The sequence below is a fragment of the Athene cunicularia genome, assembly GCF_003259725.1.
Source record: "Athene cunicularia isolate RWA chromosome 4 unlocalized genomic scaffold, athCun1 chr4_part1, whole genome shotgun sequence".
Taxonomy (NCBI): Eukaryota; Metazoa; Chordata; class Aves; order Strigiformes; family Strigidae; genus Athene; species Athene cunicularia.
Window position 1 is genome coordinate 34,145,212 of NW_020799098.1, and position 14,674 is coordinate 34,159,885.

Here is a 14,674-nt window from a genome sequence, read left to right on the forward strand (position 1 = left end):
GGCGGGCGTTGCTAGGCTAAACAAACCCGCCGAGGGCGGTGCGGGCCCCGGCGGGCTGCACGGCGCAGGGGGAAAAGCCGCGAGTCGCCATCCGCCTGCGCACCGGGGCGGCGTGTGGAAGCGGAGGGCAGTAACCTGTGGGAGCCTGGGAGCGGAGGCAACGACGCGTTCCCTTTAGTTAAAATCCCATCTAGTATTAAGGGACAGAAACCAACTCCATCTGCACCGGGCCGCAGGGCCTCACCACAAACCCTTCACGCAGTTGTGCACCCAAAGGGTTTAACAGAAGTGGGGAGCTAGACCGCACCCACCCAGTACAACCTTCTTTACACCACGTCAGGCAACCGCAGAAAGCACCTGCGGAGGAACAAGAGCCCAAGGGCAAAGATGCCGGCAAATCCCAGCCAGCCTGGAGAGCAGCGGAGGGCGGGATCAAAGACTTCCCTCTCTTGCTACAAACACCAGCAGCAGTGGCACAAGCCAGACAGCTGGAGGCAGATGAGTTGGGGGCTGGGGCATAACTGCCCTAGCTTTGCAACACTGGGTTGCCCGCATGGACGCAGAGAAGTATGGTCATGCCAGCAGCAGCCTGAGGACACTGTAACGGCTGGTATTATGGACAGGCAGCTCAGAATATGGTAAGGAGCATGGCCCTTGGCAACGTCCAAAAGAACAGCACCGGCTAAAGGATAGCACAGTTGCTCTATACGTACGAGCCCAGGATCATACATCAAGCAACTATATCTAGTTGCACTATAAACTTAAAGCTGGCAGCTGCTGGTAGACAACAGCCAAGGGTACAAAGTGGGGAATTTTATCCCTGCCTTGTCTTCCAAGCACATCAAGGAGTGCAACGACCTGGCAGAGCAGGGCACACACGACACCAAGCAGAGGACTGTGATTTGGAATTGGGATATTCTTGGGTTTTTTCTTACAAACTGAAAAACACGTTCTGACCAAACCTTATGGAACAGGTCCATACAAACCTAGCAGCAGTATGAACTGCATTTATTCCTCACCATGTCAAAAATCCTTGACTAAGCCACAGTGAAAGTAGCATAATTGAGCACACTGGTGTGCGGTACTTAGTGAGTAGCCTCCTCAACTTCCATGGCCTAAGCACAAAGAAAGAATTTGTCACTTTGCCTGAAGAGGTATAGTGTTTATCTCAGCTGCAGCCTGAAAGCAACCCTGCATGAAGACCTGGAATAGAACCAATTATGAACATTGCTGTCTAGAACTTGATCCTTACTCCTCCTGATTCAGGAACCACTGAAACTGTCAGGTTCCACCCCAGATCTACAGACTTAGCATTCTGCCTCACTCAAGTCCTTTAAATATTCTGCTTTCAAATCAGATGATTTCTAGTCCTACATAATGTTTTTGAAACTATGTTTGGAACAGTTTTTCATTTATTTGGTATCCAATTCCTCAGCAAATCAGTATATTATAGTCTGATGCTGCCCCCTGCAAAGCAACTACCCAGCTCAGATACAGACTGTTAATCCTGAAAGCATTTACAACCCTTCACCACAGTAAACTCATTTACTCTCAATAATATTGTCAAACAAATGTACAGGAACAGAGCAGAAACTAGTAACTTCCAGACAAACGGGGAAAATTTATATGAAAATTTTATGACAAGTATAATTGATGATTACCATTGGCCCTGTGTTTATGGCTTTTGTGCACTTTTTTGTGCTTTCATTGTGAGCCTTTATAATGTCTTTCTCTGTTGTAAATTATTTTAAACTGAATGTAGATACTAAAATAACTGTTTAGAATGCATCGTAATATTTTTGTCAATTAAAATTATTTTCACTCATCAGCGAGTACATTTAGTTTGTAGCTATATTACAAAACTAAGCATCTCTAACACATTTTTTCACTGTTCTGAGACTGACTTTGGGGGCATTTATAGCAGCAAGAAAAATCTTTATAATTTAGACATGCTGTCATTTGTCATGGTTTAAGGGCCAGAAAAGACCATTTGATCACGTAGTCTGACCTCTTGCATCACATTTCACTTCAGCATTTTTCCATGCATTCTTTGCATCTTTATGTAATTTTTTAATATCCATGTGAACTGCTAACATTTTCTGAGCAATTTATATTGATGTGGAATGAGAAATTCTGCTACTATGCATTGCTACCCATTTAGGAAATACAGGAAACCTTTCACATGTTAGTCTTTAAATAAGAGAACAAATAACTGACATGGTGCATACCTGGCACCCCATCCTTACCGACCTGCCTCCTCAACTTTCATGGCCTAAGATGAAGAAAGAATTTGTCACTTCACCTGAAAAGGTCAGAAAGATGAGATGAAAGCATCACAATGGGGATAATCCTATTACTGTAATTAGGGAATCCTCATCTATCACTTCAGCTGTAAACAAAGCCTTTTTCACTCAGGACTTCCTAGGCAAGTGAAGACAGTCTACATCCCCTTCACTCTTCAGGTGCATGCAAATCTATTTCATTAATTATTTTTCTCATTTACATTTTTTATCATCATAGGACATACAAACATGTTAAAAACCAGTGTTTTTCATCTATGCATATAACATATCATGGGAAAACCTGCTTAAAATGTTAAGTATTGAACTACCTGAAAGCTGTTTTCTAAAGCAGTAAAACAGCATTCTTGGAGTAATGGTGCTATTGAAATTGTTGAGGGAAATGCTAGGGGGAAAAAGCCATTTAAAAATATTCCCGAGCTACTGAGGGCTCATACACCTACTAAAAATTGACATTTTATAGTGTCCTTGGAGCAGCAATTAAATATTAATAAAAGCATACTGTTTAGTGTCTAATTTAGTAAATTGTGCTCAAAGTCTCCATACAATTGCAACCAGTCTCAAACATTATAAACATCCCTTCAGAGCACACTTTGCTCGTTCTCAGCTCTCCACAGATCAAGCTACTAGTCTGTATGTTAGAACCTTAATGCTCTGGCAATTGCCAACTAGCCCATGTTCCTGTAACGTTTGTTAAGGAAAAAACAAGCTAGATTAGTATACAAGAAATTAATAAACACAATTCTGTCTGATTTCTTTATAATTTTCTTTTTAGGTATCAGGCAAAACTATATATATAGTCATAAAAAGGAAAAAAAAAAAAAAAAGGAAACCAACACACTTTTGAAGTTTTTTTCTCACTCTACCTGTAACTGTAGTCACAGTAATATTTCTGATAGTTTAAAACTTTTTTTTTTTTTTTTTGGGTGGGGGTAATGTATTTTGTTGTTGTTTTCAGTAATGAAATTATAGTAGCTCCCCCACAAACTTATATCCGGGTGATGCTACAGAAATACCTATGCCTTTACTCATTTTCTACAGGTGCATCAGCTGTGCCTTAGCCATGTTTCACATTGATTTCAAGTTATATATAAAGGCCTGCATATAGTTTTATGCATATTCAAAGAATTAAGGTGACATCTCTCAGTATGTCCTTCTGTCAGCTCTCTAAATTTCAGCAGGAAAGAGTAAAAACTACTTTTCTTTCAGTCATACCACATTGATTAAATCACAGTTGACTCATTACTCTGAAAATGTTGTTTTGATAGTTACCAGTACTAGCCCCACCCAGAAAGCATAAGCAATCCTTCACTGCATGTTCTGAACAAGCTGCACACAGGGTCAAGTTTCTTTCTGTGGCTTTCTCTTAAAGGTTTTAAAACTCCAAAACTCTGCTATGCTTCTTGGTTTCAACCGCAGAATAAATCTTCCACATTACTGTGCTTCACAAGGAAAGCTTTCCAATTTTAATTTCACTGAATCTCCCTTTGTCTTATGAAAGCAAGCAGTAGCGTCCACTCTACCTTCTACACTGAATTTGTGATTTTATCATTATTGCATTCTCTTTTGCATATCACTTTAAAGTAGAGAGTCTATGTCTTTTCTGCATGACATCAGATGGACATTTTTACCAGAACATCAGTCATTCTCACTGCTTTTCAGAATTTCTCCCACATGAAGACTGAAATGATTATCAGTCATGATCTATTCTGTCACTTTGGTGCAGGTGAATTAAAATAACAGCAAAAACATGAATATAGACAAGTAAATTTATAGTGATTCTTACATATCATTCCAGCCTGACAAACCTTTTCAGATCTTCCTGAAGGCTTGTTAGATTTTCAATGACAGAAAACGTGCAATAAAAAGACCCCATAATTCAAATTTGTAATTTCAAAATTCAGTGCACTTTACTATTAGATTTAAGTGCCCTCAGTAATTGCTGATGAAACGCACTGACTCGTTCTTTCTGTGCTGGCCAGTTCAAGATGCATCGAGATCTGAACATTCCTCTTCTCAGGTGAAGTGCATGATACAATTTGTAATCTTGGATATCCTGAAGAAAGATCAGGATGATGGAGTCCCGACTTTGTTCAATAGCTTGCTGAAGAGCATGATACACCTTAAAACTGAAGCAAAAAATAAGACAAAAATACATGTTTTCTTTCATGTGGAGAGAAAAAAATGACAGTTGTTTTAATAGCTCACATAAAAGCATATTGCAACGCAAGGACTGGACTCAAACAGGAATCTTAATATCTATCCTATGATATCAAATTCTCATTACTTATCTTAAATTAGTTACTTTCTAACTAAAGAAAAATAAAACTCCTCTAAAAATATAACCTAAGTCTTGATATAGCCTTGTTTAGAAAAGTTCCCTTCTTTTCAAGATCACTACATAAGAAAGGTGAAAAGACTCTTTTAAAGCCAAATAAAAATCATCTTTGGATACTAGTGATCTCACCCATTATAGCTCTTTTTCAAACATGCAATGTTAAGGAAAGCAATCTGCACAGATGACAGCCTGACTTTTTGAAAATAAATATAATATATTGACTAAGAGATTTAAATTTCCACTAGTGTACATGTAGAGCAATTAACTTAACAATTAGCCTAGGAACTATTCTGAAGTTACGATACATTACGTAAATACATTAAAATAGAATTTGCATTTTTTAATTAAATGGTATTTTTGATTAAATTACACAGCAAAAAAAAAAAGATTACCTAGTTAACAAAATCTGTTAAGAAATTTTCCCCCTTACATATGAAATTTTATATACTACTCACTTTTTGCACCAGGGATCCTGTAAGAGGTGTTCAGTCACAACAAAAATAATCTTCCTGCTCTTTTTCATACTGTTAACTGTGGCTTCAAATTCAGATATGCCTGCTTCAAAGTCCCGTTCTTCTAAACAAAACCTAATTTGAAATTGGTTTTTTTTTTCCAGAGAGATGAAATTCTTAGACACCCAGTTCTTGTCCTGTCTTGCATGAATAACATAGGCATCATAATCAAACTCTCCCTGTTGTCTGTCAAGTTCTTTAAAACCAAGTGTTCGATTTACTACAATATTGCAGTAGAAAGCTATTCTCCATCCTTCAAAATGTATGATAAGAACAATAAAAATGAGTAGTATCACATTAGTAGTAGAGATCACAAACATAAGTTTAAATGGAGCACTGTCTTTGCAGGCTGAGCTGTCAAAATGCAACACCAGACTACCATGATATTTAGGTGGGGTGTTGCAAATATACTGGGACCTCAATCCAGGTATATATGCTTGGGTCACATTAAGCCAATCAGCAAACCAAGCAATGCTTTCACAGGTGCAATCAAATGGATTGGAATCCATCTCTAGTATTCTCAAGTTCTTGAAAGCTGAGCCAAACACTTTTTCCTCAATTGAAGTTATCAGATTTTTCTGAAGATTCAATGAATTCAGAGAGGCTTGGTCATCAAACAGAGTTGCTGGAAGCAAATTCAAATTATTTGATCCCATATCTAGGTCTTTTAATTGAAACAAGCCCTTGAAAACCTGAACTGGAATCTCATCAAGTCCATTTGATTTTAAATTAAGAATACGCAAGTTGGGAAGATCTTTTAAGAAAAGAACAGGGCCACCTGGATTTGCATGTTTCCAAAGTCGGGCTAAATTATTGTGCTGCAAATCCAGAATGTCAAGTTTGTGAAGTCCATCAAACAAGTCTTCTTTTATGTTTGCTATATTGTTGTTGCTGATGTCCAGGACAGTCAGGTTTTGTAGAGGATGAAAAGGCGAAGGAGAAAGTGCCAGATCACTGCAACCTACTTTCCTCAGCATCAGTTTTCTAAGGCTTGGGACAAAAATGAATGATTCACTTTGCAAAGCCAAGTTTTTATTATAGGAAAGATAAATATCTTGTATATTATTGAGACCTTTAAACTCGTGACCTGTGAGCACTTGACTAATTTCATTGAGACCAAGATCGAGAATTTTCAGGTGTCCCAAGGAGGAAAATGCCCCACTTTCTATTGTAGAGATTCTTGTTTTTGTGAGGTTGAGAACCTGCAAACTGGAATTAGCAAGTGATGAAAATGTTTTATTAGTTATTCTTGCTAAGTTTATGTTGCAGTTACAGAGACTCAGGTATCTCAGATTGTTCAGACCTGTAAACATATTAGCAGTAATTCCTGGAAAATTGTTATTATCCATTATAAGGTACTCCAGGTGGTATAACCAATGGAAGGAAAAATCTTCAATTTTCCCACTAAGTGAATTTATCAAATTCAGATGTTTGAGGCTGGATAATCCATAAAATAAACGTGAAGATACATGAATGCTATTATGCTTCAGGTTTAAGTACTGTAAACTTGAAAGCCACTGAAATGAGTCATCTTCTATCACAGACAGAGAATTTTGGGAAAGGTTTAAAACTGTAAGATTTGTTCCTTGCAGTCCCTGGAAAGTTGACTTGCCAATGTATGAAAGCTTCACATGGCTCAGTGAGAGGTTCTGAATCGCTGTGTTTGATAATTCCGTACAAAGTTTGTTTGTGAGATTTTCACCAAGATTAACATCATTCAGTACAAGACCAAACAGGTTTCCAATTGCATGCAAACATCCTATGTGAATCTGAAAAGGAAAAAGAAAAATAGTTTTGACCTAAACAAGGGGATTATGTAAGGAAGTTGACCCAATAAAGCCAAAATCTGAAAAGGTTTTCAAATGAGATTTTCAAGCACAATGTAACTCCTACACTCAGATTTTTCCACATCCGAGTTCAGACAAACACTTCTTGTAGTTTATACTTCCTGTGATAATAGTTCTAAAATTGGAGCATGAGTATCTTAATTCTGAGTAGTACTCTTTCAGAAGAAGATAGAAGCTTCCTTAGAGTGATGCAAATTAATTACAATTTTGTATCCAGCAACGAAAACTCTTTCGCCAGAAGTATCATAGAAATTGAGATAATCTCTTTCTTCAGCATTCTTTCATTTCTGCTAGTGGTACCAACATACTACTGTAAAACTTATTTAGGCCTTCAGACAGCCAAGAAGAAACCCAGTTTCTCTGTGCAAGCAGAAGCTACACTCACGAAATATACTACACACTTGCTTCCACAATATAAATCACAAGTCTCCATCATAGTGCTAGCCCATCATCTTGATTCAGCTGAATGACTAAATACTCTATTTGTCAGAATGATTTGAATCCATAAGGCTGCTTTTCAGACAGCAATACTGTAAAATCAGAGCATCTTAAACTAACAAAGTAGCACTAAGAAAGGAGCAGTCCCATCTACTTATCCACACACTGTACCCTTATGCCAATATAGTCATATATGCAGTCACGTGGTGAACCAGACAGGGAACCACCCTGATTACAAATTAACCAAGCCAATAAATACATAGAGTACACAGCCTCATTAAAGTTTGTACCGGAAAGAGGGGGGACGAAGTGGCCAAGGGAAAGAGGACAGTGGGATTGCCTCTCAGCAGTGGTACAAGCTTATGCCACTTTAAAATATTAATGTAATTTCAAGGTACATGTTCTTTACAGATTAATCAACTGGGAAAAAAATCCAAGCTAATTCAATGCAAATTCAGTATTCATATGCTAAGGGTCAATCAGTTTAGAACTGCAACACTTACCATCACTCATCAAAGAATCATACTGTAACACTAAGAAGCAGGTCAGAGAGAACAGAAAGGTAGATGGCAGAGAAAACACCCCTGTGTTTTTTTAAAGGAGCGAGTGTACTTTTCTGCAGCGATTATTTCTCTGGGGTACTCCACAGCCACAAATGAACATTCTCTTTGATTAGCTAGGAAGCGAGACTTAAATTGTATAATTTGCCTTGCATTATATTGCACCTTTCCCCCCCACTTAGTATGTCAGCTGTTCACCTTCAGCATGTACCAAAAAAATCCTGCACAGAAAAATACCTGCTAAAGGTTCACAGAGCTACTTGATTTTACTCTTCCTTGAGACCTCTGATCTAGACGGAACCAGCTCTTGCCGATTTCAGTGGGAGAAGAATAATTATGTGTATCACTAATGGAGGTCAGGAGTAATGCTGTATACAACAGAATGGTTTTATCTTGTACCCCAGGGGATCAAAAGTGTAATATAAATGCCATACAATCCACTTTATACTTACACCTGTGGAATTTCTGTTGAAATGCTTCCTACCTCTTTCAGTGGATTTGATGACAAATCAAGACTTTTCAATGAGGTGTTGCTGAGAAAACTGAAGTCATCCTTTTTTAACTCAGTGATTTGATTGCTATTCAACATGAGCTCACGAAGGTTCTTCATCTGTTGCTGCAATCCTAAATTTACTGACTTCAAATAATTATGAGATAGGTCCAAAATAATCAAATTCTGGGGAAAAGATGTAAATAAAAAAGTATAAAATTATTTATATTTTATATAATACAAAACTATTTTGAAATACTGCATTAGAGCCTAACAGATTAGAAATTAGTTGCAATACTACAATTAAAATAAATTTGTCATAGAGAAACAGCAGCTTTCGAGCTCCTGCAGAAAGAAGCCTTCTGTAGCTTTCACACCTGTAACTTTCATTGTGTTTATGGTCTTAACCTGCTAAAATATCTACTGCAAACCAAAGAATTACTTTATCTAAAATTCTTTAATTCACTGACAGCCCTCCTGCTCCAGATAAAGTGACAAAAGCAAGAGCCTAAAACTGACTGCAGTTACGACTACTGCAGTATTAAACCTTGTGTTCCAACCTCTTCACTGTGGTCCAACTCCTGTAAACAGGAGCGAGGAAGGGGAAGAGAAGTGCAGTAACAGCCTACAAAGATCAGTGCTTACACCTTGTGATACTCCAGCTCATGCCCAGGTGCTCAGACTCCTCCTGCATCTGCAGAGGAGGAGATGATGGCCTAAAGGTGACTTCACATAATGTGCCCTGAGGTGCCCCAAGCCTTGGCCTCCATCAGTAACAGGGCAGCAGCAAAGTGAGGAAGGCCACAACTTCAGTCCTGTTGCCAGTACCAAAGCTGCCTGTATTCATTTGTGCTTAGTTGAGACAGCAGTCCTACAATGCAAGCAAGTAGATTTTAGGTATCTGAACTGGAATACTGAGTTTAACAGAAAAGTTCAGCCTTGTTCAAAACAACATGCACGCTCATGAGAACACTGTACAACAATTAGTACCCACATATTGTCTCTATTTTCTTTTGTCCTTAGGCCTTTCATTTTGCATGATTCCCTGCCTGGTGCAAAGCAATGGCATAGTCTTATCCTGCCTCCTGTGCTGCTCCCCCAACCTCATACATGCTACAAAGAAGAATATTTAACCACATGTAAACTACAAGGAAAAACAAAGGATCTCAATCTCCAAAGCCCCGTGAGACGCTACATTCAGCCTAAGCACTGGCTTTCACGGTCTGAGTAATTATGCCTCGACCTTGAGAATTTAGGCTAGCTACCATTTTTAAACCCCAGGCAACTCCCATTCCACACCATCCACTTTGCCTCATATGTCATCAGCTGCTGCTGTTCCCTCAGCACAGATTCTGTAGGAAGAGGTGTCCTGATGGGATGCAGTAGGAAAAAGGGGATGAAGAGCACTGACTCATAAGGACAGCTGAGACTCCAGTGTGCTCTAACACAAGAGGTTTTTCTTTAGAAAAACAATGAACAAAGATTATATGCTGGGTATTTTCAGATGCAAATAGGCAGCTGTTTTACACACATACTGGAAAATACAGTAAATTCCCCACCCATACTTTATTTAAAGGAAAAGGTGCATTTCTACAGCTTACCTCCAGGGATTTGAAAGGATCATTTTTTATATCTATTCTGTTGTATCCTAGATTGAGCTCAGTCAGATTGGTGCAGGAAGCAAAGACTCTGTCAGGGAGCTTATATAATTCATTATGTTCCAACTTCAGAATCTGCAACAGGGGCACATTTCGGCACAATTCTGGTTGCAGTTTAGAGATGCTGTTGTAGCCTACATTCAAGTAAACCAGCTGGCTGTACTTGGTGAGATTTGCAGGACCTAGCTGTTTTAGCTGATTATGAGAAATGTCCAAACCCGTTATATTGTTCGGGAGATCAGAAGGAATTTGAGTCAGCTTTAGGTGACTGCAGTCAGCCATTTCATTTTGGATCTGACATTGCTTCCCAACTGATGCATACAGCAAGCATACAGACACCAGTCGGACAGATAAGCGACTCCACCAAAGAACATCACTTCCCATTGGTTTATCTGCAAAGGCAAAATGAACACAGTATGAATTATAACATTTTGACACAACTTACATCTTAAACTGAAGGCTATGCAAGCCAGGCTCAAAAAACATGTAGTTGTGTACTGAACACTCAGTATTTCTTACCCATAAAGTACCATTATATTTCTGCAGAGAAGGTATGTCTAATACTCTCTCTAAATTAAGATTTTTCTTTAAAAACAATAGTTAGTATTGTCTTACATAAAAATTACTATGTTCAAAAAGCTAACAACACTTTATCTATTATGAATGCAAATTTCCAACCATTTTCCCTTTCTGATTAATTCTGCATTGCTTTAACTTGCATAAAATACAACAAATATGACAAATTACACACAGCCCCCCTCAATGTTAGTGACTGAGCTCTGAGCTTAACCACAGTGATAAATATTTATACACAGGCCCGTCAATGTTAATCACCATACTCTGAGCTTAACTGCATGTAAAATATTTTTAGTTTTATGCAGTCAGAACGTCTAATATACAACTTCTCTATTTTACAATTCTTGCCATTTTTTGTTTTACAAGCCAGCCACACTAAATTCTGTTTTTCCATCTCATTGTGAAAGAAGAAATACCAGGCCACAGAAGGATTTGTATGAAAGTAAGAGCTGACAAAATAAATCAGTACCAACCTAGTCAGAGAAAAAAACAGAAGAGCCAAGATGTAGAGAACACTGTCCATAGACTCAATACTTCACAGAAGAAAACTTACACATTTAAGAATTTATATACCCCACCCCTTATCTTTGGAGCATTTCCTTAGGATATCAATCTCTGCCCACTGGTGCTCTAATCTTCAATGGTTCTGCCTGTTTAGGCATTACATTTCTGATGAATCTGACTTCATGTTTTATTCAGCTTCAATTTAGTATTCATAAGATTTACATTCACCTGGCGATTTGGTAATACAGCTTTACTAGATAAGGAATAAAATTAATTCCACACAAATTCTGACCAGAATAGAGCTGGAAGAGCTCAGAAGGGTTTGACTAGCCTGCTGAGCCATAGAGCTTGTCTAATTAAATAGTATTTCTGCTAATCAAGAGAAGAGTCCAGTGTATCTTCCCTATCATTCTCTACAGATTTAATCTTTAGGAGAGGGAGAACAAATACTTTGGGAGTGCTTGCCAAAATATTTATCCGTGCTTTAGGAAAGGACAGTAAGCTTAGGTTCCTCCACTTCAATTTTTTCTTTTAAAAAAAATTTAAAAAATTATACTTTCACCCCCAAGTCTTTGAGTATCTCCACAATATCCATATACACATATCTGCATGGCCTTCTGCCAACATATTTGGAACCTACATGCCAACCTCAATTTTCCAGAGTTAAGTCTCAGCATGATGAGCTCCCAGGCAGAGAATACTATCAGTGCTCCACTTCAGAACAGGCTATAGAAGGGAATTTAACCTTACTAGACTTAACAGGAATCTAGAAGAGCTTCTTGAGGAATATGAGCTTTCTTAGTTCTGCAGCTCACATTTTCCTTCGCTTGGAACCTGTGCTTAATTAACATGATTTACCTTTGAGCACATTAGGTTATTGCTCAATAGCAAACAGTGAAACAAGAAATTAAACAAGCACATTTGTACAGAAAAAGCCTTCAGACTGATTTATTTTTTAAAGAGAAGAGTTTTCACTGCCGTAACAAATGTACTGAGGAACCAACACCGCAATCTGCAGCCAAACAGTTTAGCAGGTCAGACCCCAGCAGAGTTTGACTCTGTAGGTGATCTGCCTTTTCGGAAGGCATGCATTAGGACATCTCCAGTGGCAAAAAAAAGTACACAGAGGGGAAACCTATGAGTGCCCCTTGTGGGAACAACCTGGCCATCTAGGGAAAGGCATCAATAAAATCCAATGGGAGTAGGGTTACAAGCGAGGGAAAGAGGGGCATAAAGCATTGCAAAAGCATACACAAAGGGCTACAAAAGATGATTTAAAATAAACGTTTATGACAAAACAGTTCCCTGCTGGGCACTGCCTGTGGGCCTGACCCTTCTGCAGCTCACACAGTCTGGCTCTCCACTCACCTGCCACTGGCAAACAGGAAAAGGGAGGGAGGGGCAAATCACTAAACCTGATAGTCCTACAGACAGCCTGACCTGCTACAGCTGCTGCTGAACACAAAACCCGTGTCCCTGTACCTGAAGAAAATAAAGAACCACTTCCCCTACCTCATCCCTCTGCACCCCAGCTGATGGAAGAGCTAAAGAAAACAAAGGGAGAGGTTGTCTCTAACAAAAGCTTTCTCTCTGACCTGCATCCTTCTGAGGTTTGGTTTTAGGGAGATCAGATAACTGCTAGGCTCCTCAGCAGCTGTTTCTAACTCCTCTTTAAGTTCCAAAGGCACAAGAAATGTACTGCACAAACACAGACCAAGTTCTCTGGCTGACTCCAGTGAGGCCTGAAGGTTTGCCTTTTTCTTCTTTTAATTGCAGGAAGTCTGGAGTCAGCTTCAGGTGTTGCACGTTTTGGTTGGGGATCCAGTGAAGAAAGCATGCACCCATTATCAGAGTGAAGGGACAGCATTACAGAATAACACTTAATGAACAAAAGAAAGACAGTTTTAATGAGCAAGAACTTTAAGAAACTAGAGAATTCAGCAGGGGAGCCTCCAGCATCTCCCAGGGAGGGACATTCCCACTTCACCTTTATTGCCTTTTAAAAAAACAAAAACAAAAAACCAAACCAAATTACATTGTCAGCTGTACAGGGGCACCACATCCGGACACCAAAGCACAATCATGAAGCAAACAGCAGTGGCACCGACTTCGCTCACTGTCAAGTTAGGAGGAATACAAGGTCAAGCGAATTGCCCAAACTCCCGAGCAGTCTTTGTACCTCTGATACAGTCGCACTGATCACTAAGAAGTGAAGATGGCATCCGCTTACCGCCGCAGGTTTTATCTCCTTCACTTCGGAGGCATCCAGGCACTGCACAAGTTCCTCAGCGCACGAAAACCATGAGGAAACTGGTTTCCTCCGAGCCGGAAGAAGTGAAATCGAAAGCGGGGCCGCGGGAGCGAGCAGCGGAGCCAAGGCCAGCAGCGGCGGGAGGGAGGGAGGGAAGGGGGGAGGCGGCGGGTGCCCCCGCCAGCCGGCCGGGCGAGTGACCGAGCATCCCCTGGGCCTCTGCAGGCTCTGCTCTCCCTGCCGAACCCCGTTGTCCTGCCCTGAAATGTTTCCGAGGTGCCGAGGGTGGAGATGGCTCCTACTCAGAGCTGGCCTGGCACTCGTGATTCGCTGCCAGAAACGGATTTGAGCACACAGCTGTGCCACGGATGAGCAGTATCACACAGCCCCACTGATAACTCAGTTACAATTTATTCCTAGTTAATTCCAGTGGCTCTGAAAATCCTTGAGGATCTACCCCAAAGGCAGATATGCTGACTGAGATTACTGACATGGGAACAGTACTCTCTTGATGTAGAAACAAAGCACCAATAGGTTCCTGCAGAGCCACATAAATTATCCCTTTTTAAAAGGGAATTTGTTTATGTGTAGAAATAGATTACAATTTTAAGAGAGATAATAAATTATTTTCTATTGTAATAAGAAATTGGTTTTAGATGTGTGTCCTTTTCATACTGGTTGTGAATTCACGTCCCTGCTTTCCCAGGGACCAGACCCATTAGTTTCCTGGAGGGGACTTCCTCACTGCAACCTTTTGGATGTGGCACAAGGTGCTACTGCTTCGACTGCTTTGGCATTGGTGAAGCCTCTGCAGGGCTCATCCAGCCATACTTAGGACACACCATCACCACTGAATTCACTTTACATTTTTAGGTAGTCAAGTTGTCCCTCTTGAGTGGACAGCGGGTAGCTTCAGACTCACCCAGAAAAGAGTAAACTTGGGCTCTAATTCTTCATTCAGAGTGTTTGAAATTACAGCCTGCAGCAATGTGTTAACTGCCTGCCCACCAGGAGCTCTGGGGAGGGAGGGAGACTGTTCGGGTTGCTACCCTATATCCCATTAAATCTGAGACTACTGATAGTGGAGCTCAGGGAGGTAGGCTGGCTACCAAAGAAGTTAGGGCCCTTAGTTCCTACACCTGCTCTCTGAATTCTTTCAGCAACTGACTAATACAAATTACTATCTGTTCTTAGGGCAAT

General features: G+C 39.9%; 1 protein-coding gene across 1 annotated transcript in view; it reads right to left on the reverse strand.

Moving 5' to 3' along the window:
* Positions 1-13,538, reverse strand: part of TLR3 (toll like receptor 3) — a 37,090-nt gene extending 23,552 nt beyond the window's left edge. Inside the window, exons 1-5 of the mRNA XM_026847033.1 lie at positions 13,454-13,538; positions 10,087-10,535; positions 8,480-8,671; positions 5,094-6,919; positions 4,261-4,429 (exon numbers count right to left, since the gene is read on the reverse strand). Of these exons, the coding sequence (XP_026702834.1) occupies positions 4,261-4,429; positions 5,094-6,919; positions 8,480-8,671; positions 10,087-10,527 (2,628 nt within the window). The 5' untranslated portion in view covers positions 10,528-10,535; positions 13,454-13,538. The remainder of the gene's footprint in view (positions 1-4,260; positions 4,430-5,093; positions 6,920-8,479; positions 8,672-10,086; positions 10,536-13,453) is intronic.
* Between the last annotated feature and the right edge of the window lie 1,136 nt (positions 13,539-14,674).